Here is a 24640-nt window from a genome sequence, read left to right on the forward strand (position 1 = left end):
GCACAGTCAGATCATGCCGCACAAAGTGCATCAGGGTGATAGAACACAGTGAGGAATACAATCTTGTGGTTGCCGAGAAGGTGCACAAAGACCAAGTTCAACATTAAATGCAACTTTTGAGAGGTCCATTCGGAGGTTTAATAACAGCAGGGAAACAAGCTGTTCATGAATCTGTTGGGACGCATAATTATGCTTTTGCATTTTCTGCCCGACAGAAGAGATTGCAACTGGGGTGGGAGACACAATTTGTGAATGTCAAGTTAGAATCCAGCCAAGATTTACCTTAAGAAACAGACTGCTCTGGAACTGAATCCATCAGAAGTATTTTAGCGCAGAAATACAATTACCAATTAGGAGCAAAGAAAGGGGAGAACATACTGTACCTTCAGTGGAGATCCAGCAACCAAATGCACCGATAAGAAGAAGGAACTGCAAGATTTGGAGTAGATTTTGATGAAGCTGAAGACCTGAAATTATCAGCAAATTCCAATCAATATTTCTTGAGCAAGTAACGTCCCCACATTGAAATTAAAACTCGATGCAAAGAAGAGGCACATTTAGATGACTCAGAGTCTCTATTGTTATGTTAGAACATTTTGAAAGCCTTCAACATTACCTTGCTTCTGCTTACTTCTTGTTTTGAGCTCAATGAAGAACTCAATTATTTTACAAATCAAGGTAACAACAGCAGTGACCAGTGCAGCGATGGATAATATCTTTGCACAGTTGAGTAGCAGTGGAACATCTGAAAGAGAAAAGTTATTTTTAGCTCATTCAACTTTGGAAACAATTTACAAATTGCAAACAAGGTCTGCCTTGCCTTAAAATTGAAGTTCTCATGGATTTGTACTGTTATGGACTAGGCCAGACCACTCAAACCATTCTTAAGCAGGCAGCTCAGACTATAACTTTGCAATTTGTTTCAGTAAGTGTACAGTGAAAATTACCTGGAGTAAGTAGCTAGGTTGACTACTAGATTTTAAAACAGACAAAAATTTATTCACAAAGTTACATAATGAATAAAGAATAACAAACCCCTACAGAACTCAACTGATCCAACTAGACTTAAAGGGAATCCTGAGGGACAGGATGTACATGTATTTGGAAAGGCAAGGACTGATTAGGGATAGTCAACATGGCTTTATGAATGGGAAGTCATGCCTCACAAACTTGTTTGAGGTTTTTGAGGAAGTAACAAAGAGGATTGATGAGGGCAGAGTGGTAGATGTGATCTATATGGACTTAAGTAAGCGTTCGACAAGGTTCCCCATGGAAGACTGATTAGCAAGGTTAGATCTCATGGAATACAGGGAGAACTAGCATTTGGATACAAGGTAGAAGACAGAGGGTAGTGGTGGAGATTTGTTTTTCAGACTGGAGACCTGTGACCAGTGGGGTGCCACAAGGATCGGTGCTGGGTCCTCTACTTTTTGTCATTTATATAAATGATTTGGATGTGAGCAGAAGAGGTACAATTAGCAAGTTTGCAGATGACACCAAAATTGGAGGTGTACTACATAGCAAAGAGGGTTACCTCAGATTACAACAGGATCTTGACCAGATGGGCCAATGGGCTGAGAATGCTTTGGGAAAGCAAATCTTAGCAGGACTTATACATTTAATGGTAATGTCCTAGGGAGTGTTGCTGAACAAAGAGACCTTGGAATGCAGGTTCATAGCTCCTTGAAAGTGGAGTTGTAGGTAGATAGGATAATGAAGAAGGCGTTTGGTATGCTTTCCTTTATTGGTCAGAGTATTGAGTACAGGAGTTGGGAGGTCATGTTGCGGCTGTAGAGGACATTGGTTAGGCCACTATTGGAATATTGCATGCAATTCTGGTCTCCTTCCTATCAGAAAGAAGTTGTGAAACTTGAAAGGGTTCAGAAAGGATCTACAAGGATGTTGCCAGGGTTGGAGGATTTGAGCTATAGGGAGAGGCTGAACAGGTTGGGGCTGTTTTCCCTGGAGCGTCAGAGGCTGAGGGGTGACCTTATAGAGGTTTACAAAGTTATGATTGGCATGGATAGGGTAAATAGGCAAAGTCTTTTCCCTGGGGTCAGGGAGTCCAGAACTAGACATAGGTTTAGGGTGAGAGGGGAAAGATATAAATGAGACATACGGGGCAACGTTTTCACACAAAGGGTGGTACGTGTATGGAATGAGCTGCCAGAGGAAGTGGTAGAGGCTGGTACAATTGCAATATTTAAGAGGCATTTGGATGGGTATATGAATAGGAAGGGTTTGGTGGGATATAGGATGGGTGCTGATAGGTGGGACTAGATTGGGTTGGGATATCTGGTCGGCGTGGATGGGTTGGTCCGATGGGTCTGCTTCCATGCTGTACATCTCTATGTCTGTCTATAGTCCCAATATGCAAACTCCCTTCAAAACCCAGTATAAATGGAATACGCTTACAGGTTGAAGTTGAATGGCAGAAAAGAGACAGAGAGTTTCCACACAGCTCCCTGTTGAACTTTCAACCAGTTCCAGACTGAACTAAAACTGTTCAGCTCAGCTGGAGAGCTGACCACGCCCCTTTCTTTATACAGGTCACTTCTAAAACATGACCACTTTGGCCTGAAGTCTCATCTGTTTACATATAAACAAAAGGCCTCTCAAAATCCTTTTCATCTCTGTACCAAACCAGACTGATCGGAGCCCCGCCTGGTTTATTACCCCTCTGAAAAAAGTCAAGGACCGACAATCCTGGAGCCAAGGAACAGTTTTTAGAAAGGGACTAGCTTTGTGATAGCATGCTGCAAATGGAACACTTCCTAACAGGCCAATTCTGTTTCAATGTGAAATACACACATTTAGATGCAGTGCTACCACAATAACTTACCTTGACTCAATAATCCAGCACTGCGTCATAATGGACCATTGTTTGATCTCCTGTATTGGGCAACCTGCCTGCATTCTGAAGGAGTATCTGAACCTAAGCATTGATCTTCTCCGTTAACATTCTCAGTAGATACCAAAGGTGCGCATCAAGAAATTGTGGGCTTAATTCTGTTGTTTTATTTTGCTCCTGGGTCATGAGTGCAGAGCCACGACAATTCCCAGCCCTTCAAACCTGACCTGTGGAAAAGCACCCAAAATGGTTGGATTTTTGTGCCAAGTGATGGGTGAAAATGGGAGCCGTGCCAGACAACATGAGAAAGAGCTTGGAGCATTCTGGGTGTGGAGGTGCGATGGCTGAAAGTCTGGCCCCGGTGCTCCAGTACTTTGTTTTTTGAAGATGCGAAGATAAAAAGATAAATGAAAGCTGCCCTCACCCCATCACCACAGCACCACATTGCCAATGTCCCACCCATGCCAACCGATGCCAGCTCCATCCACTCCGCATGGCTCTTTGTAACCCTATGCCAAACAGTCATGACAGGCTATGTCCATTCCTCACCCTCTTCCCTTAAACCTACCATATAAACTCAGTAAGTATCCAATACGGAGAGACCTCAGGACCAATGATGAGGTTGAATAAATTTATTGTGTCAATTGATGTACTGAGAGTCATAGAATTGTACAGCACAGAAGGGTCTGGACCCTTCGGCTATGCCAACGAGATATCCTAAACGAATCTAGTCCCATTTGCCAGCATTTGGCCCATTTCCCTCTAAACCTTACCTATTCATGTATTCATCCCATGACTTTCAAATGTTGCAACTGTACCTTCATCCACCACTTCCACCAGCAGTTCATTCCACATATGAACCACCCTGTGTGTGAAAAGATTGCCCCTCAGGTCCCTTTTAAATCTTTCTCCTTTCATCTTAAAATTATGTCTTCTAGTTTTGAACTCCACTACCCTATGGAAAAAAAGTGTTTATTATTCATCTCATCTATACCCCTCATGATTTTATAAATGTCTGCGTTCACTCCTCAATCTCCCATGCTCTAATGAGACAGACATTTCTGTGGCCAGCAGCGAAAAATCAGAAAGGTGAGTTTATATGGTAGGTTTAAGGGAAGAGGGTAAGGTGCGTTGTCTCCCTGGTGCTAGGATCAAGGATATCTCAGAGAGGGTGCAGAATGTTCTCAAAGGGAAAAGGGACCAGCAAGAGGTCATTGTACACATTGTAACCAATGACATAGAAAGTGAAAAGGTTGAGATTCTGAAGGGAGATTACAGAAAGGCGGGAATTTTAAAAGGAGGTCCTCGAGAGTAATAATATCTGGGTTACTCTCGTTGCTACGATCTAGTGAGGGTAGGAATAGGAGGATAGAGCAGATGAATGCATGGATGAGGGGCTGGTGTATGGGAAAAGGGTTCACATTTCTGGATCATTGGAATCTCTTCTGGGGTAGAAGTGATTTGTATAAGGAGGACAGATTGCACCTGAATTGGATAATATACTGGCAGGGAAATTTGCTAGAGCTGCTCGGAAGGATTTAAACTATTAAAGTGGTGGGTGGGACCCAGGGAGGTAGTGAGGAAAGAGATCAATCTGAGACTGGTACAGTTGAGAACAGAGTGAATCAAACAGTCAGGGTAGGCAGGGACAAAGCAAAGTACAAAATAGGACTAATAAATTAAACTGCATTTATTTCAATGGAAGAGGCCTAACAGGGAAGGCAGATGAACTCAGGGCATGGTTAGGAACATGGGACTAGGATATTATAGCAATGACAGAAACATGGCTCAGGGATGGGCAGGACTGGCAGCTTAATGTTCCAGGATACAAATGCTACAGGAAGGAGAGAAAGGGAGGCAAGAGAGGAGGGGGAGTGGCATTTTTGATAAGGGATAGCATTACAGCTGTGCTGAGGGAGGATATTCCCGGAAATACATCCAGGGTAGAACTGAGAAATATGAAAGGGATGATCATCTTATTGGGATTGTATTATAGAACCCCCCCCCATTGTCAGAGGGAAATTGAGAAACAAATTTGTAAGGAGATCTCAGCTATCTGTAAGAATAATAGGATGGTTGTGGTAGGGACTTTTAACTTTCCAAACATAGACTGGGACTGCCATAGTGTTAAGGGTTTAGATGGAGAGGAATTTGTTAAACATGCACAAGAAAATTTTCTGATTCAGTATGTGAATGTACCGAGGAGAGAAGGTGCCAAACTTGAGAAATAACTTGGGACAGGTGACTGAGGTGTCAGTGGGGGAGCACTTTGGGGCCAGCGACCATAATTGGAGAAAGGCCAATTTTGACAGTATGAGGCAAAAACTTTCAAAAGCTGATTGGGGGCAGATGTTCGCAGGTAAAGGGATGGCTGCAAAATGGGAAGCCTTCAAAAATGAGATGAAAGTATATTCCTGTCAGGGTGAAAGGAAAGGCTGGTAGGTATAGGGAATGCTGGATGGCTAAAGAAATTGAGGGTTTGGTTAAGAAAAAGAAACAAGCATATGTCAGGTATAGACAGGAGAGATCAAGTGTATCCTTCGAAGAGTATAAAGGAAGTAGGCATATATTTAAGAGAGAAATCAGCAGGGCAAAAAGGAGACATGAGATAGATTAGATTACTTACAGTGTGGAAACAGGCCCTTCGGCCCAACAAGTCCACACCACCCCGCCGAAGCGCAACCCACCCATACCCCTACATCTACCCCTTACCTAACACTACGGGCAATTTAGCATGGCCAATTCACCTGACCTGCACATCTTTGGACTGTGGGAGGAAACCCACGCAGACACGGGGAGAATATGCAAACTCCACACAGTCAGTCGCCTGAGGCGGGAATTGAACCCGGGTCTCTGGCGTTGTGAGGCAGCAATGCTAACCACTGTGCCACCGTGCCGCCCACAAATAATAGCCCACAAATAATAGGTTCTATAATAGCTTTGGAAAATAGAGTTAAGGAGAATCCAAAGGGTTTTTACAAATGCATTAAGGACAAAAGGTTAACTAGGGAGAGAATAGGGCCCCTCAAAGATCAGCAAGGCAGCCTTTGTGTGGAGCCGCATGAGATGGGGGAGATACTAAACGAGTATTTTGCATCAGTGTTTACTTTGGAAAAGGAGATGTAAGATATAGAATGTGGGGACGTAGATGGTGACATCTTGAAAAATGTCCATATTACAGAGGAGGAAGTGCTGGATGTCTTGAAAACATAAAAGTGGATAAATCCCCAGAACCTGATCAGGGAAGTGATTGCTGGGCGTCTTAGTGAGATATTTGTATCATCAATAGTCACATGTGAGATGCCGGAAGACTGGAGGTTAGCAAATGGGGTGCCACTGTTTAAGAAAGGTGGTCAGGACAAGCCAGGGAATTGTGGACCGGTGAGCCTGAAGTTGGTGGTGGGCAAGTTGTTGAAGGGAATCCTGAGGGATAGGATGTACATGTATTTGGAAAGGCAAGGACTGATTAGGGATAGTCAACATGGCTTTGTGCGTGGGAAATCATGTCTCACAAACTTGATTGTGTTTTTTGAAGAAGTAACAAAGAGGATTGATGAGGGCAGAGTGGTAGACATGATCTGTGTGGACTTCAGGGTAAGGCATTCAACAAGGTTTCCCATGGGAGGCTGGTTAGCAGGGTTATATCTCATGGAATACAGGGAGAACTAGCCATTTGGATGCAGAACTGTCTCTAAAGGTAGAAGACAGAGGGTGATGGTGGAGGGTTGTTTTTCAGACTGGAGGTTTGTGACCAGTGGAGTGCCACAAGGATCGGTGCTGGGTCCACTACATTTCATCATTTATATAAATGATTTGCATGTGAGCTTAAGAGGTAGAGTTAGTAAGTTTGCAGATGACACAAAAATTGGAGGTGTAGTGGACAGCAAAGAAAATTATCTCAGATTACAATGGGATCTTGATCAGATGGGCTAATGGGCTGAGGAGTAGCAGATGGAGTTTAATTTAGATAAATGCAAGGTACTACATTTACGGAAAGTAAATCTTAGTAGGACTTATACACTGAATGCTAAGTTCTTAAGGCGTGTTGATGAACAAAGAGACCTTGGAGTGCAGGTTCATTGCTCCTTGAAAGTGGAGTCACAGGTAGATAGGATAATGAAGGAGGTGTTTGTTATGCTTTCCTTTATTGGTCAGAGTATTGAGTACAGGTGTTGGGAGGTCATGTTGCGGCTTTACAGGATATTGGTTCGGCCACCTTTGGAATATTGTGTGCAATTCTGGTCTCCTTCCTATCAGAAAGATGTTGTGAAACTTGAAAGGGTTCAAAAAAGATTTACAAGGATGTTGTCAGGGTTGGAGGATTTGAGCTGTTGGGAGAAGTTGAACAGGCTGGAGCTGTTTTCCCTGCAGCGTCAGAGGCTGAGGGGTGACCTTGCAGAAGTTTATAAAATCATGAGGAGCATGGATAGGGTAACTTTTCCCTGGGGTGGGCAAGTCCAGAACCAGAGGGCATAGGTTTAGGTTGAGAGGGGAAAGATATAAAAGGGACCTAACGGGCAACTCTTTCACGCAAAAGATGGTGCGTGTGTGGAATAAGCTGCCAGAGGAAGTGGTAGAGACTAGTACAATTACAGCATTTAAGAGGCATTTGGACAGGTATATGAATAGGAAGGGTTTGGAGGGATATGGGCCGGGTACTGACAGGTGGGACGAGACTGGGTTGGGGATATCTCGTCGGCATAGATGGGTTGGACCGAAGGGTCTGTTTCGTGCTGTACACCTCTATGACTATGACTCTAGCCACTCCTTCATAACTCAAACCCTCCAGTCCCCACTTCCTTGTAAATCTTTTCTGCACCCTTTCCAATTTAATAATATCCTGCCTAGAACAGGCTGATTAGAATTGTACACAGTGCTCCAAACGTGGTGTTGGCAACATCCTGTACAACTGCAATATGACATGCCAACTCCTATACGTAACAGTCTGAGCAATGAAAACAAGTGTGCGCAAACATCTTCTTCACCACTTTGTCAGCCTATGACACAATTCCCAAGGAACTATGTACTTGAACACCTGGGTCCCTGTTTGACAATACTACACCGGCCTCTATCACTAACTGTGTAAGCCCTGTTCTTGTTCATCGTACTAATATCTCACATTTTCAAATTAAACTTATTGTGTTTTTAAAAATTAATTTGTTGATTAAATAATGCTCAGTGAATTTAACTCTCGTTCATCGCTTATAAACACAATTCATACTCCAGCTTCAAAAGTCTGGAACTACTTTGAACTGTCAATCAAATGTTGAGCAGAACAGCACCCCACTCTGATAATGAGTACTTGTGAAATCAGTCATGGAGTACTACTCGCGTGATGATAGCCTAGAGCTTATCTCCACAGACAGAGTGAAACATGAGCATTTTTAAAGAGGACTGGCAGGCTGTTTATTTCAACTATTTAAAGGCCAGGAGATCAAAGTGACAGATTGGCAGCTAGTTTGACTAGCCCTTCATCCTGTTAAAATATTGTGGGTCTCTTGCCCCTCATCCTGTTAAATATCTTTCCCGTTCCTTTGGCAGCTCCACCGAGTTCAAGTACCTGTTACACACATTCAGGTCTGCTTTAACAACCTTGAAGAGCTTTTCCCTTTTGTGCACCTTACCTTTTCAAAAATAAACTCTGACCTTCTCCCAATATCCACAAAACTTGATACCCCTGTAAAAGGAGACCCTACTACTCTGAAGAACTACCAGCCTCCATTCTACTCACTTCTCCAGGCATGAGAATATACAATGCTTCTGCTTCTCCATCTTTAACAACCAAGAGTCATAAAGCATGGAACCAGACTCGTCAGTCCAACAGTCCATAACGACCATAATCCCAAACTAAACAGGTCTCGCCTGCCTGCCCCTGGCCTATGTCACTGCAAACATTTCCTATTCATGTATTTTAAATGTTAGAACTCCAGCATCCACCACTTCCTCTGGAAGTTCATTCCACACACGAACCACTCTTTGTATAAACCAATTGCCACAATCTCTGCTTTTTTAAAAAATCTTTCTCCTCTCACCTTACGGTGGCTCAGTGGTTAGCACTGGTGCCACACAGCGCCAGGGACCCAGGTTCAATTCCCGCCTCGGGCAACTGTCTGTGTGGAGTTTGCACGTTCTCCCTGTGTCTGTGTGGGTTTCCTCCGGATGCTCCGGCTTCCTCCCACAGTCCAAAGATGTGCAGGTCAGGGTGGATTGGCCGTGCTAAATTGCCCGTAGCGTTAGGTGCATTAGTCAGGGATAAATGTAGGGGAATGGGTCTGGGTGGGTTGTTCTTCGGAGGGTCGGTGTGGACTTGTTCAGCCGAAGGGCCTGTTTCCACACTGTAGGGAATCTTTCTATCTATCTAATCTTAGAATCCCCCACACTTGGGAAAGAATACCTGCTATTCGTCTGATCCGTAGCCCTCATGAAATTTATAAAACTCTCTCAACTTCCCACGCTCCAGTGAAAGATGTCTCAGTCTGTCCAGCCTCTCCTTCTAACTCAAACCCCCCATTCCCAGCAACACCCTGGGAAATATTTTCTGAATCCTTTCCAGCTTGATAATATCCTTCCTATAACAGGGTGACCAGAACTGGACACAGTACTCCAGAAAGGGTCTCACCTGTACCACCTCATCATGAAGTCCCAATATTCAAAGGTAGCCTGTTCAGGCTGAGTGCAAGGCATGGCAGTGAAATATCATTTTTAACTATGAAATGGAACCGATTGCCAGGTGTGACTCACCGTGTAAAATAAGAGAATGTGCATTGCTGTTCTTGCTCAACATATTTTCCACGATGCAGGTGTAGATCCCGCTGTCTGTTTCGGTGGCTTTAACAATGACCAGCTTGCTGTTGTTCTGCACCAACTGATAATGTTGGCTATTCTTTATCACATCAGGACCTTTCTTCCACAGAATGGAACTTGCTTTCCCTGCAGTCACTAGACAGATCAGCTCAACAGCGGAAGCCATACAGGTAGCTTTGATCAAAGGTTCTGGCATTGGTTCTGCGGCGGAGAATAAATAGCCAGGTAAATAGGTCTGAGCATGAAGTGCTATGGGCCTGAACAGACTCCCTCAGAATATTTTAAGAAGGTAGCCCAGACCCTAATCTTTTATTTTAAAGGCAAACGTATTGGACCTGGTCCAGGTGCAATGCAACCAATCAAACTACTCAAATATTAAGCAAAACACAATTTATTTAAACACTACAGTTAAAATTCAAACAAACTTAACTCGATTGGAAAACTTACCAGAATAATAGATACAGTAACTGTTGGTAGTTGACTGTTCCAATACAGTAACATCCCATAAGCACACCCCCGTGGCAAACAGGCAAACTCAGACATAGGTTCTCACATGCAGTTCTCCACTCCAGGAGGAAGCAAACATCGAGAGAGATTTCAGAGAGAATAGCAGCCAGGAGACATACACTCAAGCTTCCAACTCTGTTGTGACTGCAATAGCTTCTGCTCAAAGCTACACTCAGAAATCCTGATCTTTAAGAGCTGACCACAGCCATTCAGGCTGTTAGAAAAAGAAAATTCCAAGTCCCCAGAAGCTGTTTACTCAAGTGGTTCTGGTAGAGTATTTGTAACCTCTGTCTGACAATTAAGAACATTTTCTTGTACGTACTTAACAAATTCTGCTCCATCCATGCCCTTAACATGATGGCAGTCCCAGTCAATGTTTCAATTAAGTTACCTAGGGCTCTTCTAAACTCCAGAGAACACAGGCCTAGCCTCTTGAGCTATTCCTTATAAGACAATCCTCACCCTCCAGGTATTTTTCCTGCTGGTGAAATATTCAACACCCTACCTGATGGAGGAGCGCTTAATCGCTTATCTCAGCAGCAGGAATCTGATTTTATGCCTCTCACAAGAGTAATTTTATACTTTGTTCTGTCGATGTGGCGAGACTGGAAAATCCCACACTCATAATCCCATCAAAGTCTGTACACCTCCAACATCACCCTGCTGTGTCCCTACTTCTGCTGAAATTCTCACACCGTTTCTCCCCTTACCCACCCTCAACAAAGTGGGGAGGTGGTGACGCAATGTTAGGGGTAACTACTGTATGACCTCCAACCCCAGTTTATTATTCTGAGGGATATAGCATTGAATCCACCGTGGTAGATGAGGAAATTGGAATTCAATTTCTTTCCTAAAATCTGGAATTAAATGACGATCATGTCATTTCACCTCCAACCTCCTCCCGTTAGTTGTTTTAAAACTATCTAGTTAGCTAATGTCCTTCAGGAAAGGAAATCTGCCATCCTTACCGGGTCTGGCCTACATGTGGCTCCAAACCCACAGCAATGTGGCTGACTCTTAATTGTCCTGTGGGCAATTAGAGATAGACAATAAACGTTGGCCTGGTGAGCGATGCCCACATCCCATGAATGAATTTGAAAAGAAAACTTCACTATTCCAATTCTCTCCTGGTTAGTCTCCCAACTTCCATCCTTCAACTCATCTAAACCTCTGCTGTTCCCATCCTATCCGGTACCAAGAACCATCACACATCATCCCGATCCTCGCTGGCTGAATTGGCTCTTTAACTCGCTGTGTTGTGGACTGCTTAAGAGTCTCAGAGTTCTCAAATGGGTGCTCCAGGGGCCATGTGATGTGTCCACCATATTACCAGAATGCGAGAAAGGTTGAGGAAATGGCACAGTGGCTCAGTGGTTAGCACACCTGCCTCACAGCACCAGGGACCAAGTTCAAATCCACCCTCAGTCGATTTCCTGTGTGGAGTTTGCACATTCTCCAAGTGTCTGCATGGGTTTGCTCCAGTTTCGTCCATAGCCACAAAGATATGGTTTAGAGGGATATGGGCCAAGTTCTGGTGAATAGAACTAAATTAATTTAGGATACCTGATCGACATGTAACGAGGGTGTTTCCATGCTGTACATCCCTATGACTCTATGTGCAGGTTTGGTGTTAAATGGCCCATTGCTTCCAGGGATGTGTAGGTTAGGTAGATTAGCCATGGGAAATATGGAGTTATTGGGATAGGGTAGAGGGTGGGTCTGGGTAGGATGCTTGTCGGAAGGTCAGTGTGGACTCTATGGGCCAAATGGCCTGTTTCATACTGTAGGGATTCTGTGTAAGTGGCGGGCACTGCGTTTTATGTGGAATATGCTGGTGGACAGCCATCACTGCCCTCATGTAGGACAGAAGGACATCCCCCACTGCAGTTCCACCTTCTCTTCTATCAGCCTGATGCCAAATCACAAACACCGACCATCACTGCTCCCTAGTCCATTGGCTGGATTCAGGTATAATCCCAACCAGGTCTTCACTGGAGGCCACTGTGACCGCAGCACGTAAGTGGAAACATTTACTGGAATCTTTCACTGTAAAATAGGACCAGAGGAACTGTCTGAATCCTTCCAAATTCTTACGGGGCCTCTTCTACTGAGCTCATCAATAACATTTTTCAGATCCATTAAATCAAGGCCTGATCTAAAAATAGTAAATGTGATATTAATTCTTAATCCTGTCCAATCCACACACCCCAATTCCAGCACACTCCCCTCGCTCTGATTTATGAAACAGTAGACCACTACAGTAAAGAAGATGTTGCTGTGTATCGACGGTTTGAGTTGTCAAGAAAAGCTGGGAATTCTTTCAGTGGAACGCAGGAGGTGACCTCATAGAAGTATATAAAATCATGAGGGGTACAGGGAGGATTAATGGTAAACGTCTTTTCCTCAGGATTGGGGGAGGTTTCAAGACAAGGGGGCACATTTTTTAAGGTAGGAGGAGAGAGATTTAAAAAGACCCGAGGTTGGTCCGCGTGCGGAATGAACTTGCTGAGGGTGTGGTGGATGCGGACAGTTATAACATTTAAAGGACATTTGGTTCAGCAAATGAATAGGAAATGTTTGAGTGGATAAGGGCCAAGAGCAGGCAGATGGGACTAGTTTAGTTTGGGATTATGTTCAGCATGGACTGGTTGGACTGAAGGGTCTGTTTCTGTGCTGTATGACTCTACAACTTCATACCATACATCGCACTTCCCTCAGAGCTGTGAACCTGTAAAATTCTCTCCCACAGGAAGCTGTTGGGGTCAGTTTGTTAGACACATTCAAGACATGGCCCTTGTGGCTAAAGGGATCAAGGGGGGATTGCAGAGAGGGAGAAAAAGATAGAGAGAGAGTGAGTGAGAGAGACAGACAGACAGACAGAGAGAGAGAGAGAGAGACAGACAGAGACACACAGAGACAGAGACAGAGAGAGAGAGAGAGAGAGAGTTACAGAGAAAGAGAGACACAGAGGAGAGAGAGAGATGACACACACACACACATACACACACACACACACACACACACACACACACATACACACACAGAGACAGACACAGAGAGAGACAGAGAGAGAGAGAGAGAGTTACAGAGAAAGAGAGACACAGAGGAGAGAGAGAGACCACACACACACACACACACAAAAAGAGAGAGAGAGAGAGAGAGAGAGACAGACAGACACAGAGAGAGACAGACAGAGAGAGAGAGAGACACACACACAGACAGAGATAGACAGACAGAAAAAGAGAGACAAAGACAGAGAAATAGACAGAGAAACAGAGACAGAGAGACACAGAGAGAGAGACAGACAGACAGACCGAGACACAGAGAGAGAGCGAGACACACACACATACAGAAATAGAGAGACAAAGAGAGACAGAGAGAGAGAGACAGAGACAGCGACAGAGAGAGAGAGAGGACCGGTGTTGGTTTAATGTGAGGGTCACCAGACTACAGAGAGGAATGAGGTCAAGAACATGGGACTTACACAATTAAGTCACACTGTTAGCATCACTCTGCACCTAAAACAGCCACCCAGCCAACTGAGCAAACCAACCACCCTACCAATATAGGTCCATAATGCAGAGTGTTGCCAATGGCGTGGGTTAAATTCCCATTCGGAGTTGAGGTCATCGTGAAGATCCAACCTACTCAACCTTACCCCTTCCCTAAAGTGTGGTGACCCTCAGGTTATACTCACCACAAGTCATCCCTCTCTCAATGAGACAGAATGGCCTCTGGGACTATGATGATGAGTAGAGCAACAAAGATAGATCACAAATCCCACAGAATTCCTGAATTCAGATACAGCATGACAACAGAAGCTGAAGGTCAGTATCCGTCATTTGCTTCTTCCATTCTGATCAGTAGTTTCTGTTTCACCTTGAATGAAGACAAGCAGTTTGCTTGATGGGACAGTCCGGAACAAGATGGATTAACATAAAAAAACTAGAGCTGGACCAGCTTACACAGAAATCATTCAAGTATTCCCCCCTCGCAATAGCACCACAGGAAGAACATTGGAATTGACTGCCGGGAGGTCATGGTTGCTGGGGTCAGTGAAAATTGTCACAACCGAGGTCAATATTTTTCCAACTGGGAAATGGAACTGGCAGAACAGGTCAGAACAGGTGAACCATGGAATGACAGAATGGATTAGAGGGGCTGAATGAACTATTCCTGTTCCAATTCTGTGGTAGTGTTGTCAAGTTGTAAACTGTTCGAGATTTGAAATGTGCATCATTTTCAAAGAGATGAAAAATTGAAATCACTTACCAATGAGTTTCAGATCCATACTCCTCTTCCAGTTACTACCCACAGTGATGGTATAAACCCCTTGGTCACTGGGTTTCAGATTGGTCAACGTCACTGATCCATTGGATGCATTAAAATGTAAACGGGATTTGAATGCCTCATTCGGTTTTTGTATTGGGGAATTTGGTACGTAATCCAGAATAGTGACAAGTTTTCCATCGCTGCCGATGAATTTCCATTCAACTTGACTGTGGCTGAGATTAGCTCCATGTCCAGGATCCAGTAAAACTGATGAACCAATGGCAGCCAACACATCGCCCTCTCCAGCTGATTGACATGAAAAGTAAAAACAAATGTAATCCATTAAAATGTGACAGTGAAGCGCTGGAGATCAGGAACAATTCTGAAGGAAAATTGTACAGATGTCTGGAGACTACAAGACATTCAGAAACCTTTTACATCAATTGAGGTAATCCTTGAAATACAGGCAACGGAGGACATTTAAACAGGCAACTCATCCACAGCAAACTCCAGACGATCTGTTTCTGCTATTAATAATTGTGATAAATGCCAGTCCTAACATCAGAGACAACTCCCCAGTGTCTCTTCAGAATGGTACCATGGGACCTTCACATTCAGCTGAGGGCACATGGGACATGTACCGAGCATCTCATCTGAAAGGCATCACCTTCAGTCCTGCCTCAGGAAGAAGTGAGCAAAGATAGAAGTTGGCGGCAAGGAATAGCTGAGAGAGAGGGGGAGAGGAAGAGGAAGAGCTCCGAGGCCAAGTCAGGACAGGAAGAGAAAGAGTCCCGAGCAGAGCAGAGGTGCTACATGGAAAGGGCCCAGAGAGAGGTGGATATTAAGAAAAGGCCGAGAATGAAGACAACAGAGAGGAAGAGACCAAAACTAAGAGGGTGGAAAAATAACCCACAGAGAAAGGGCCCAGAGGGAAGTGGGGAAGAGATAAATGCCAGAAGCAAGCTCCATCACGTGGCACAGTCAGGAACAAATTTTGCCCATGAACTGACATCAATCTGCCTTTTAAATTAACAAATCCTTCAAAGTTCCAATGAAACATTCCCTCTGCTCTTCTCAAGATTGGGAGCCAACCTTAGGTCAAGAAAAGAAGATCGGCTTCGGAAGTTAGTTACTTGGATGATCATCGTTGCAGTTCTGGAGAACCTTCTACTCCCTTCCCTCTTGAGTTTGAGTACCTTGCAAGAAAGATATCTCTGGTTCTTCAGTGGCTTTTGGGAGGCGAACCAAGTCTCAGTGCCTTATAGAAGGGTGCTGAGAGAAACAGCGATGTTGCTAAAACCTTTGCCCTACTATGAAGAACTGAAGAGGCACAACACTTCTGTCCATATGGAGGAAGATTCTCTCATGAAACCTCCTGAACCATATCCCACTCAACAGCAAAGACATACATCCAGAGATTCAATCATCCACCTACATAAATAATCTTTGTCGATTGATACATCCAAGTAATGTCTGAAATAATGTAAAGAGCTCAACATGCTTTAATCCGATCTGTTAAAGGGCTTTGACTCGCCATCAATCGTGGAACCCTTGGGAAAGTCCTCCGAAGACTTGAATGTCAACCAAAAGCTACTTTAGATTCAGGATGATATGATGAGACAGGGGACGTCTTGAGGCACAATGGGTCATGTCCTTTCCTCTGATCCAGGAACTCTAGGTGTGAGTCCAGTTCCAGGATTTGGTGGCCATGGATGGTGCATTCACAACAGGCTGAGGTTCTACTTGACTATGACCCAAAACAGAATATTGGGTCAAGCTAATTACTGTGATATACTTGGATTGTCAAGTATTTCTCACGAAAGGTGTACTAAATAAGGCTCACAAAAGTTGTGGGGCGGGGGGAGGGGGGAAGAGTAAGTAACATGTATTTTTTTCATTATTCCTGGGATCTGGGTATTGCTGGCTAGGCCACGATTTATTGCTCATCCCTAATTGCCCAGAGGGCAGTTAGGAGTCAACCATATTGTTGTGGGTCTGCAATCACATGTGGGCCAGACCAGGTAAGGAGGGCAGTTCCTTTCCCTGAAGGACATTAGTGAACTGGATAGAGTTTTTCTGACAATTGGCAAAGTCATCGTCAGACTCTTAATTCCAGATGGTTATTAAATTCAATTTGAGTCTGGATGCAAGCCCAAATCCCCAGGGTATTACCTGGATTTCTGGATTAATAATCCACTGGTAATACCACTAAGCCATTAAGCTTCCCCAATGGTTGGTCAGGATCACCAATGGAACCTCCACAAAGTCTATCAAAATGAAACTGGGGCGGAGTGCCAATTCTAAGAACTTTGAGAAAATTATCCTTTCACTCAGCATTGGAAAACTGAAGTCCTCTTTAAACCAGCACCCAGAGCTAATGAACTGTTCCTGACAATTAAGGTCAATGATCCCTGCACTTTGCCAGATCCTTTGAATCTGCAAGATGGGCAGTCTAACAGCACCATCTTCTCCCAAACCAATTGCCGGGCATCCTGGCACTAATCAGTCAAAACCCATTCTGGTGGGAGGTCCCTGTTACTTGGACACCTGACACTAGACCCCTGAGCAACGTAGAAATTGATGCCAGCAGGACAATAGCAGAAACACTTTAATAAAAGTGTTTAACACTTTAACACTTTACCCCTGAGAAGTATCACTGAAAAGATTAAACATCGCCATTCAACTCAGGATGGATCCTGGCTTGTGATGAGCCAAAATGGAGAAGGTTCATTCAGGAAGGCACCGAACACACTGTAATACTTCAGGTAGCAGGACAGGTCATCGGGTCACAGAGCTGTAGAGCATGGAAACAGACCATTCGGTCCAACTCATTCATGCTGACTGGATATCCCAAATTAATCTAGTCCCATTTACCAATTTTTGGCCTATATTCTGCTAAACCCTCCCCTGTACCAGCCTCCACCACTTCCTCTAGCAGCTCATTCCATGCATGCGCCACCTTCTGTGTGAAAAGGTTGCCCCTTTGGCCCTTTGAAATCTTTTCCCTCTCACCCAAAAACTATGCCCTCTAGTATTAGACCCTCTCACCCTGGGAAAAAGACTCTGTCTATCCATACCCCTCATGATTCTATAAACCTTTATACGGTCACCTCTCAGCCTCCGATGTTCCAAGGAAAATAGCCCCAGCCCATTCAGCCTCTCCTATAGTCAAACCCTTCCAAACCTGGCAACATCCTTGTAAATCTTTTCCAAACCTTTTCAAGTTTCACAACATCCTTGCTAATAGCAGGGAGACCAGAATTGCATGCAATATTACAAAAGTAACCAATGTCCTGTATAGCTGCAACATAACCTCCCAATTCCTATACTCAATGCACTGACCAATACAGGCAAGCATACCAAATGCCTTCCTCACTATTCTGTCTACCCATTATGGCAGTTATGGCAGTTATGACAGCGCAGGCAATGGAATGTTCCTCCTGCAGGATGTTTGAGGTAGGTGTGACCACCGATGCTCCTGCCGACTTCACCTGCAGGAAGTGCAGCCAGCTCCAGCTCCTCAAAGACTGTGTTAGGGAACTGGAGCTGGAGTTGGATGAACTGAGGAGTATTCGAGAGGCTGAGAGGGTGATTGATAGAAGCTACAGGGACATAGTTACACCAGAGAACAGAGGTAGCTGGGTAACAGTTAGAGGTGGGAAGGGGAGGAAGCAGGCAGTGCAGGGTTCCCCTGTGGTCATTCCCCTCAACAATAAGTATACCGCTTTGGATACTGTTGGGGGGGACAGCCTAGTAGGGATAAACTGCAGTGACCGGGTTTCTGGCATGAGGTCCGGCTCTGAGGCCCAGAAGGGAAAGGGGGAGAGGAGGCGAGCACTAGTTAAAGGAGACTCTATAGTTAGAGAGACGGACAGGCAGTTCTATGGACATGGGCGAGACTCTCGGATGGTTTGTTGCCTCCCGGGTGTCAGGGTCCGAGGTGTCTCGGACCGTGTCTTCAGATTCCTTAAGGGGGAGGGTGTGCAGACAGAAGTCGTGGTGCACATTGGCACCAACGACATAGGTAGGAAGAGGGGTGGGGAGGTCATTCAGGAGCTCATGGAGTTAGGCTGGAAGCTAAAAGCTAGGACGGACAGAGTCATCATCTCTGGGTTGTTGCCAGTGCCACGTGACAGTGAGGCAAGGAATAGGGAGAGAGTACAGTTGAACACGTGGCTGCAAGGATGGTGTAGGAGTGAGGGCTTCAGGTATTTGGACAATTGGACTGCATTCTGGGGAAGGAAGGATCTGTACAAGCAGGACGGGTTGCACCTGAACCAGAAGGGCACCAATATCCTGGGGGGTAGGTTTGCTAGCACTCTTGGGGGGGCGTTTAAACTAATTTGGCAGGGGGATGGGATCCGGACTTGTAGTTCAGCAAGTAGGTTAGCTGTTTTTCAGGATGTCCAAGAATGTAGGGAGGCTGTGGAGAAGGTAGCACTGACAGGGAATACTTGCGGACACAGAGATGGGCTCAAGTGTGTATACTTCAATGCAAGGAGTATCAGAAATAAGGTGGGTGAACTTAAGGTGTGGATCGGTACTTGGGACTACGATGTTGTGGCCATCATGGAAACGTAGATAGAAGAGGGACAGGAATGGTTGTTGGAGGTTCCTGGTTACAGATGTTTCAGTAAGATTAGGGAGAGTGGTAAAAAAGTTGGGGGGGTGGCATTACTAATTAGAAATGGTGTAACGGCTGCAGAAAGGCAGTTCAAGGGGGATCTGCCCTTGGAGGTAGTATGGGTTGAAGCCAGAAATAGGAAAGGAGCAGTCACCTTGTTGGGTGTTTACTATAGGCCCCCCAATAGCATCAGAGACGTGGAGAAACAGATTGGGAAACAGACTTTGGAAAGGTGCAGAAGCCACAGGGTAGTATTCATGGGAGATTTCAACTTCCCAAATATTGATTGGAAGCTCTTTAGATCAAGTAGATTGGATGGGTCGGTGTTTGTGCAGTGTGTCCAGGAAGCTTTTCTAACTCAGTATGTAGATTGTCCGACCAGAGGGGAGGCCATATTGGATTCGGTACTTGGTAACGAACCGGGACAAGTGATAGGCTTGTTAGTGGTGAGCATTTTGGTGATGGTGACCACAATTCTGTGACTTTCACCTTGGTTATGGAGGGAGGGCAGGTTTGCAACAGGGCAGGTTTTACAATTGGGGGAAGGGGGAATACGATGCTGCAAGACAGGATCTGAGGAGCATAAGTTGGGAGCATAGGATGTCAGGGAAGGATGTTGTTGAAGTATGGAACTTTTTCAAGGAACAGATACAATGTGTCCTTGATATGTATGTACCTGTCAGGCAGGAAAGAGATGGTCGTGTGAGGGAACCTTGGTTGACGAGGAAGGAGGAAGAAGGAGACTTACATAAGGCTGCAGAAACAAGGTTAGACAGAGCGTTGGAGGGATACAGGATAGCCAGGAGGGAGCTGAAGAAAGGGATTAGGAGAACTAAGAGAGGGTATGAAAAATCTTTGGCGGGTAGGATCAAGGATAACCCCAAGGCCTTTTATGCATGTGTGAGAAACATGAGAATGACGAGAACGAGGATAGGTCCGATTAAGGACAGTAGTGGGAGACTGTGTATTGAGTCAGAAGAGATAGGAGAGGTCTTGAATGAGTACTTTTCTTCAGTATTTACAAATGAGAGGGACCGTATTGTTGAAGAGGAGAGTATGAAACGGACTGGTAAGCTAGAGGAGATACTTGTTAGGAAGGAAGATGTGTTGGGCATTTTGGAAAACTTGATGATAGACAAGTCCCCCGGGCCTGACGGGATATATCCTAGGATTATGTGGGAAGCAAGAGAGGAAATTGCAGAAATGTTGGCAATGATCTTTTCGTCTTCACTGTCAATGGGGGTGGTGCCAAGGGACTGGAGAGTGGCGAATGTTGTGCCCCTGTCCAAAAAAGGGAATAGGGATAACCCTGGGAATTACAGGCCAGTTAGTCTCTTCGGTGGTAGGCAAAGTAATGGAAAGGGTACTGAGGGATAGGATTTATGAGTATCTGGAAAGACACTGCTTGATTAGGGACAGCCAGCACGGATTTGTGAGGGGTAGGTCTTGCCTTACAAGTCTTATTAAATTTTTTGAGGAGGTGACCAAGCATGTGGATGAGGATAGAGCAGTGGATGTAGTGTACATGGAGTTTAGTAAGGCATTTGATAATATTCCCCATGGTAGGCTTATCCGGAAAGTCAGGAGGCATGGGATAGTGGGAAGTTTGGCCAGTTGAATAGAGAACTGGCGAACTGGTCGAAGTCAGAGAGTGGTGGTAGATGGTAAATATTCAGCCTGGAGCCCAGTTACAAGTGGAGTTCCGCAGGGATCAGTTCTGGGTCCTCTGCTGTTTGTAATTTTTATTAATGACTTGGAAGAGGGAGTCGAAGGGTGGGTCAGTAAATTTGCAGATGATATGAAGATAGGTGGAGTTGTGGATAGTGAGGAGGGCAGTTGTCGGCTGCAAAGGGACTTAGATATGATGCAGAGCTGGGCTGAGGAGTGGCATATGGAGTTCAACCCTGTCAAGTGTGAGGTTGTCCATTTTGGAAAGACAAATAAGAATGTGGAATACAGGGTTAACAGTAGGGTTCTTAGTAAGGTGGAGGAGCAGAGGGATCTTGGGGTCTATGTTCATAGAACTTTGAAAGTTGCCACTCAGGTGGATAGAGCTTGTAAGAAGGCCTATGGTGTATTAGCGTTCATTAGCAGAGGGATTGAACTCAAGTGTCGTGAGGTGATGTTGCAGCTGGGTAAGGCCACATTTGGAGTACTGTGTGCAGTTCTGGTCGCCTCATTTTAGGAAAGATGTGGAAGCTTTGGAGAAGGTGCAGAGGAGATTTACCAGGATGTTGCCTGGAATGGAGAATAGATCGCACGAGGATAGGTTGAGAGTGCTAGGCCTTTTCTCATTGGAACGGAGAAGGATGAGGGGTGACTTGATAGAAATTGATAAGATGATCAGGGGAATAGACAGCGTAGACAGTCAGAGACTTTTTCCCCAGGTACAACAGAGTGTTACAAGGGGACATAAATTTAAGGTGAAGGGTGGAAGGTATAGGGGGGATGTCGGGGTAGGTTTTTACCCAGAGAGTGGTGGGGGCATGGAATGTGCTGCCTGTGGAAGTGGCAGAGTCAGAATCATTGGTGACCTTTAAGCGGCAATTGGATAGGTACATGGATAGGTGCTTAAGCTATGACAAATGTTCAGCACAACATCATGGGCTGAAGTGCCTGTTTTGTGCTGTATTGTTCTGTGTTCTATTGTTCTCTGTACCTGTGACTCAATTTTTAAGGAACTATGAACCTGCACTCCAAGGTCTCTTTGTTCAGCAATACTCCCCAGTATCTTACCATTAAAGTAGACAAAGTGGTTAAGAAGGCACATGTGAGTGAGTTTTGAGAAGATTTGTAGCTCAGATTGAGGTTCTGGAGGTAGGTTTGCTCGCTGAGGTGGACGGTTCATTCTCAGACGTTTCGTCACCATACCAGGTAACGGACGAAGCACTGCTGGTGTTTCCTGCTTTCTATTTATATGTTTGTGTTTGCTTGGGAAACGGGAGCAAACCCACGCAGACACGGGGAGAATGTGCAAACACCACAGAGACAGTCGCCCAAAGGTAGAATCGAACCGGGTCCCCGGCGCCGTGAGGCAGCAAGGCTAACCACTGAGCCGCTGTATTGATTCCGAAGGAAATGCCGAGGAATCTGGCTGTTTCAGGAAAGGCAACATTCTTTTTACTAGCTCCAAGGGGATGAAAATACTCGATGCATCTTTTTGCAGGAAACAGCGCCTTCTCGATCCTGAACATGTCTCTGCAGAGACACACAGAGGGAGATTCCGGAGCCTGAGCTGCTCACGGCTCGCTCCGGGAGGAATGGTCGAAGTCCCTTTTCCCTGCAGATCCTGCGGGGAATTCGATCCCCGTCCCAACCCCAATGAGGGCAGATCCTCACCTCCTGCAGCGATCCCCCGGAGGAAGCCGAGCAGCAGCAGCAGCAGCACCGGAGCGGATCGGGGATCCATCCTCGGTCCCCGAACTTTTCGCCCGCCTGCTGAAAAGTAGATCAATGGGGACGGCGCTGCCCGGTTCTACATTCCGCCAATTTCCGCAAACACCGTCTTCCGCATCAGGACAGAACGGGAGGGGCGGGGCCACACTGACATCACCACAGGGGGTGGGCTCAGTCTGATCTCACCTCTGCACGGGGGGAGGGCGGAGACTGTCTGACGTCACCTGTACACAGGTGGTGGGGTGAGTCTGACGTCACCTGGACGCTGAGGGGGCGGGGTCAGTCTGACATCTCCTGCACGCTGGGGGAGGAGATTGTCTGACGTCATCCGTAGACGGGGGTGGGGACTGTGTGACGTCACAAGCACGCAGTGGGCGGTGTCAGTTTGCCATCACCGGTTGACAGGGGGAAGGAATCAGTCTGACGTCACCTGTACACATGGGGCGGAGACTGCCAGACGTCACCTGTAAACGGAGCGTGGAGACAACCTGACGTCACCCGTACACAAAGGGAGGTGACAGTCTGGCATCACCTGGACACAGAGGAAGGAGACTGTCAGACCTCACCTGTAAACGGGGCGGGGTTGGAGAAAGTGTGACGTCAGCTGTACACAAAGGGAGGTGACAGTCTGGCATCACCTGGACACAGAGGAAGGAGACTGTCAGACCTCACCTGTAAACGGGGCGGGGTTGGAGAAAGTGTGACGTCAGCTGTACACAAAGGGAGGTGACAGTCTGGCATCACCTGGACACAGAGAAAGGAGACTGTCAGACCTCACCTGTAAACAGGGGGCGGGACTGGAGACAGTCTGACGTCACCCGTACACAAAGGGAGGTGACAGTCTGGCATCACCTGGACACAGAGGAAGGAGACTGTCAGACCTCACCTGTAAACGGGGGGCGGGACTGGAGACAGTCTGACGTCACCCGTACACAAAGGGAGGTGACAGTCTGGCATCACCTGGACACAGAGGAAGGAGACTGTCAGACCTCACCTGTAAACGGGGGGCGGGACTGGAGACAGTCTGACGTCACCCGTACACAAAGGGAGGTGACAGTCTGGCATCACCTGGACACAGAGGAAGGAGACTGTCAGACCTCACCTGTAAACGGGGCGGGGTTGGAGAAAGTGTGACGTCAGCTGTACACATATGGAGGTTCTGGATTAGTGGTGCTGGAAGAGCACAGCAGTTCAGGCAGCATCCAAGTAGCTTCGAAATCGACGTTTCGGGCAAAAGCCCTTCATCAGGAATAAAGGCAGTGAGCCTGAAGCGTGGAGAGATAAGCTAGAGGAGGGTGGAGGTGGGGAGAAAGCAGCATAGAGTACAATGGGTGAGTGGGGGAGGGGATGAAGGTGATAGGTCAGGGAGGAGAGGTTGGAGTGGATAGGTGGAAAAGAAGATAGGCAGGTAGGACAAGTCCGGACAAGTTATGGTGACTATTACTGAGCTGGAAGTTTAGAACGAGGGTGAGGGGGAGAAGGGGAAATGAGGAAACTGTTGAAGTCCACATTGATGCCCTGGGGTTCAAGTGTACCGAGGCGGAAGATGAGGCGTTCCTCCTCCAGGCGTCTGGTGGTGAGGGAGCGGTGGTGAAGGAGGCCCAAGACCTCCATGTCCTCAGCAGAGTGGGAGGGGGAGTTGAAATGTTGTGCCACGGGGCGGTGTGGTTGATTGGTGCGGGTGTCTCGGAGATGTTCCCTAAAGCGCTCTGCTAGGAGGCGCCCAGTTTCCCCAATGTAGAGGAGACCGCATCGGGAGCAACGGATACAATCAATCATATTAGTGGATGTGCAAGTAAAACTTTGATGGATGTGGAAGGCTCCTTTAGGGCCTTGGATAGAGGTGAGGGAGGAGGTGTGGGCGCAGGATTTACAGTTCCTGCGGTGGCAGGGGAAAGTGCCAGGATTGGAGGGTGGGTTGTTTGGGGGCGTGGACCTGACAAGGTAGTCACGGAGGGAACGGTCTTTGCAGAAGGCGGAAAGGGGTGGGGAGGGAAATATATCCCTGGTGGTGGGGTCTGTTTGGAGGTGGCGGAAATGTCGGCGGATGATTTGGTTTATGCGAAGGTTGGTAGGGTGGAAGGTGAGCACCAGGGGCGTTCTGTCCTTGTTACGGTTGGAGGGGTGGGGTCTGAGGGCGGAGGTGCGGGATGTAGACAAGATGCGTTGGAGGGCATCTTTAACCA

At 46.2% G+C, this 24640-nt stretch overlaps 1 protein-coding gene across 3 annotated transcripts in view; it reads right to left on the minus strand.

The window, feature by feature from the left end:
* The window catches only part of LOC140455140 (uncharacterized), a 40429-nt gene extending 17862 nt beyond the window's left edge, over positions 1 to 22567 (minus strand). For 2 of the 3 annotated variants that reach the window (XM_072549813.1, XM_072549812.1), the window contains exons 1-5: positions 21795 to 22567; positions 14435 to 14740; positions 9593 to 9856; positions 617 to 745; positions 384 to 467 (exon numbers count right to left, since the gene is read on the minus strand). In XM_072549813.1, coding sequence (XP_072405914.1) covers positions 384 to 467; positions 617 to 745; positions 9593 to 9856; positions 14435 to 14740; positions 21795 to 21927 — 916 coding nt within the window. In that variant the 5' untranslated portion in view covers positions 21928 to 22567. The remainder of the gene's footprint in view (positions 1 to 383; positions 468 to 616; positions 746 to 9592; positions 9857 to 14434; positions 14741 to 21794) is intronic. The other variant, XM_072549814.1, reaches the window with a different exon arrangement.
* Between the last annotated feature and the right edge of the window lie 2073 nt (positions 22568 to 24640).

Source organism: Chiloscyllium punctatum, chromosome 30 (assembly GCF_047496795.1).
Source record: "Chiloscyllium punctatum isolate Juve2018m chromosome 30, sChiPun1.3, whole genome shotgun sequence".
Classification (NCBI taxonomy): domain Eukaryota; kingdom Metazoa; phylum Chordata; class Chondrichthyes; order Orectolobiformes; family Hemiscylliidae; genus Chiloscyllium; species Chiloscyllium punctatum.